Source organism: Poecilia reticulata, linkage group LG11 (genome assembly GCF_000633615.1).
Source record: "Poecilia reticulata strain Guanapo linkage group LG11, Guppy_female_1.0+MT, whole genome shotgun sequence".
In the NCBI taxonomy this organism is placed as follows: Eukaryota; Metazoa; Chordata; class Actinopteri; order Cyprinodontiformes; family Poeciliidae; genus Poecilia; species Poecilia reticulata.
The window spans coordinates 28,707,827-28,711,057 of NC_024341.1; the positions used below are offsets into that span (position 1 = coordinate 28,707,827).

At 43.4% G+C, this 3,231-nt stretch overlaps 1 protein-coding gene across 1 annotated transcript in view; it reads left to right on the plus strand.

The window, feature by feature from the left end:
* LOC103473097 (ephrin type-A receptor 7) overlaps positions 1 to 3,231 on the plus strand; it is an 83,602-nt gene that overhangs the window by 52,130 nt on the left and 28,241 nt on the right. The window contains exon 2 of the mRNA XM_017307391.1: positions 77 to 232. Coding sequence (XP_017162880.1) covers positions 77 to 232 — 156 coding nt within the window. The remainder of the gene's footprint in view (positions 1 to 76; positions 233 to 3,231) is intronic.

The following is a 3,231-nucleotide window of genomic DNA, read 5'->3' on the forward strand; positions in this document are numbered from 1 at the left end:
GGAGTGTGTTTTCCTGACAGAGTGTGTGTTTTCCTGATGGAGTGTGTTTTCCTGACGGAGTGTGTGTTCTTTCCAGCCTGTCCGCCTGGATCCTACAAGATGTCGTCGCGGCAACAGGAGTGTTTTCCGTGTCCGGCCAACAGCGTGGCGGATGAGGAAGGATCGGTGGTGTGTGTGTGTGAGGAAGATCACTTCAGGACTCCTCTGGACAGCCCCTCCACCCCCTGCACAAGTAATGACATCACACACACACTCATTTCTGCCATGTTTTCTGCTTTTAACCCGTTTTCATTTCTACTGATTCCATGAAGATCAGTTTATGGTTCACCCATCCTTCACCCTGCGTCCCCTCGTCTTCCTCCTCCTCCTCCTCCTCTTCCTCCTCCTCCTCTTCCTCCTCCTCCTCCTCCTCCTCCTCGTCTTCCTCTTCCTCCTCGTCTTCCTCTTCCTCCTCGTCCTCCTCCTCCTCGTCTTCCTCTCCTTCACCTCTCTCATGTTTAATGTGTAAAGCGTTCAGGAACGGCGGGCCAGAAAGGAAAAGGTCTCACCGTTTCGCCGTAATGTTGGAACTCATGGATGATCTGATCAGGTTTTTGTCACCATGACGACGGTACGGGAACAAAGCGGGGACAAACCGAAGGTCCCTGGGAACTAGAAAGAAATCCTGGAAATTCTGGCTCAGCAGCAGCAAAGTGATAAACAATGAAATCTCCACATAAAATATGTAAAAAACGAAAGAAACACTTCGGTGTTAGAAAGGAGCGAACAACTCCCACGTGTTAAAACATTAAAACAACAAACTCTTCACTATAAGCGACAGTAGAAGCTGTTTGAAACCAGCAGGGTGTGAAAACTTACTGATTCTGCTCCGAGCAGCGATCAGGAGGATCTGTGGTGACGCTGCTTTGTGCACCCAGGATGCATCAGTCCGTCTCCAGTCACGTTTCCAATCACTTTAAAATGCGGAAATTCAAATCATGAAAATGAATTCGCTTAATGGAAACGGGCCAATTTCACACAAACACGTTTTTGGTCAATTTTCTGGTTTTGGTTTGGAAATGGAAATAAATTTATTTCACAAAACTGCAAAAAAAAACACGAGTTACATGATCAGCAGCCAAGAACTGCTGAAGAAAAAGCTGTTTTTTTCTATAATTGAGGGAATATTTTATATTTTTTCCACCTCCATCAAAGTTTTTAATGTAATTTTTCAAAATGAGAATAAAAATATTGATGCGATCCCAGATTTTCCTCCAGCTTGTAGATTTTCCCTCCCATGCTAACAAGCTAACATGCTAACATGCTAACTCCACCTGCAAGGCATTCAAACCCACAACCTTCCTGCTGCCAAGCCGCCATTTCAGGTCCTCTTGACCTTTGACCCTCAGAGCATCACTGAGAATGTGTCCCTTTCTGGATCCTCTGCCGGTTCTGGCAGTGGTTCTGACCCGATGCGGGGTTCTGGAGCGGCGGCGGGTCGGCGAGCGTTCACTGGAGAGCTTTAATTACAGCATCGATCTCCTGATCCGGCCTGATGGATTCACAGCCGTCTAATGAGCACATTAATTAAAGTATTGATCCGCTGGTTCTGACCGGGCTCAGACTGGGCTAATCCTGCTTCAGAGGGCGGAGAGGAGGTCCGAAACGTCTCTGCAGCAGAACCGCAGAGCCAAAGCAGGTCAGAACCAGAACAAAAACACAAAATCTGAAGCAGATTATTCTACAGTTACTATGTTTTTATGGAGAGAAAATCATGACGTAAAGTGTAAACATCAGGGTTAGGGCTGATTAATCAGATTACTGAGATTATGGTGGATTTACTGATCGATTGATCGTTAATGGGAGTATTCAGCTGAAAAACACTCAGAACTAATGAAGTCAAGATTTTACAAATTTAAGATAAAAAACTAAAAACTTTGTAACTACACAGTAAAAATGCCGGCGTTGAATTAACACCCAAAAGTGTCCATATGTGTCCAAGTCAGCAGGTGTTAAAGTAACACTTTTGAAAGTGTTGAAAGATTGACACCCATTCTTTTGTTGGTCTATAAAACTGAAATGGGTTTAAGAAAAGTTCAACTTTCCATTTCTGTGTATTGATTTGAATATTTTCCACTGGATTTGATTGATGTTGACACCTTGTGGGTCAATTATTTACTTTTTTTAACACATTATGTTTTGTGATCAACACTGCACTGGTGTTACTGTTAATATATTTTAACACCAGCAGTGTTGTAAATGTTAACGTGACTCTGTGTTGTTGGATTTAACACCAGCTGACTTGGACACATATAAACATTTCTGGGTGTTAATTCAACATCAGCGTTTTTACTGTGTAGTTGCAGTTTCAGCTTCTGCTGGTTCAAATTCATTTAAAATCGTCTATAAATCACATTTTTCTATCACTGTGTTGATGTTCAGCTCAACTTTTCACACGTTGATTTTGTAAGATAAATTTTTTATGTTTTCCATGACGATGATGCTTCCTGTGTTTTCAATAACTGAACTAGACGATGATTATTTCAATAATCGATTAACCAATTAATCGCTGCAGTTCTAATTTCCTCATTACTGCAGATTAATTTCTGGTCCGTCGTTAACAAAACAGAGAAAAATTAAAACTAAACATTTGAATATTAGATATAAATTAATGAAATCTATGAAAACATCCTGAGGAAAAAGAACCAGAACCAGAATTTTAATGGAAAAATGAAAGTGGGATTTATTCACATCCTTAGTTAAATTTCACTGCTGCAGGAAAAAATGTAACAAAGCGGAAAAACTCAGGAGATAAAAGTTTGGGAATGTTTCTGCTGGTAGACAGAACCCGGAACTGAATGAGACTCTGGACCAGAACCAGAACCAGAACCAGAACCAGAACCAGGCTGCCGGATGAGGACAGACGGACCCCAGATGGACAGAGACACTGAGGACGGCTGGACACGTTTTCATTCATGACAGGATGTCGTCTCCCTGCAGTGTTCTGTTTGTCTGACACCTGAAGTGAAGGAGGTGTCCTGGCCCGGCCCGGCCCGGTTCTGTCCGGTTCTGTCCGATCCGGTCCGGTCCGGTTCTGGGTCTGCAGCAGCTTTATTTCCCCCAGGACTGAGGAGGATGATCCATCCAAACACTCATTAAACCAGGAGGACGGAGTCGTGACTCGCTGCCACCACAGACACTCCTTATATGGGCGTGAGCTTACTGAGCATGCTCAGTGTGACTGATGGGGGG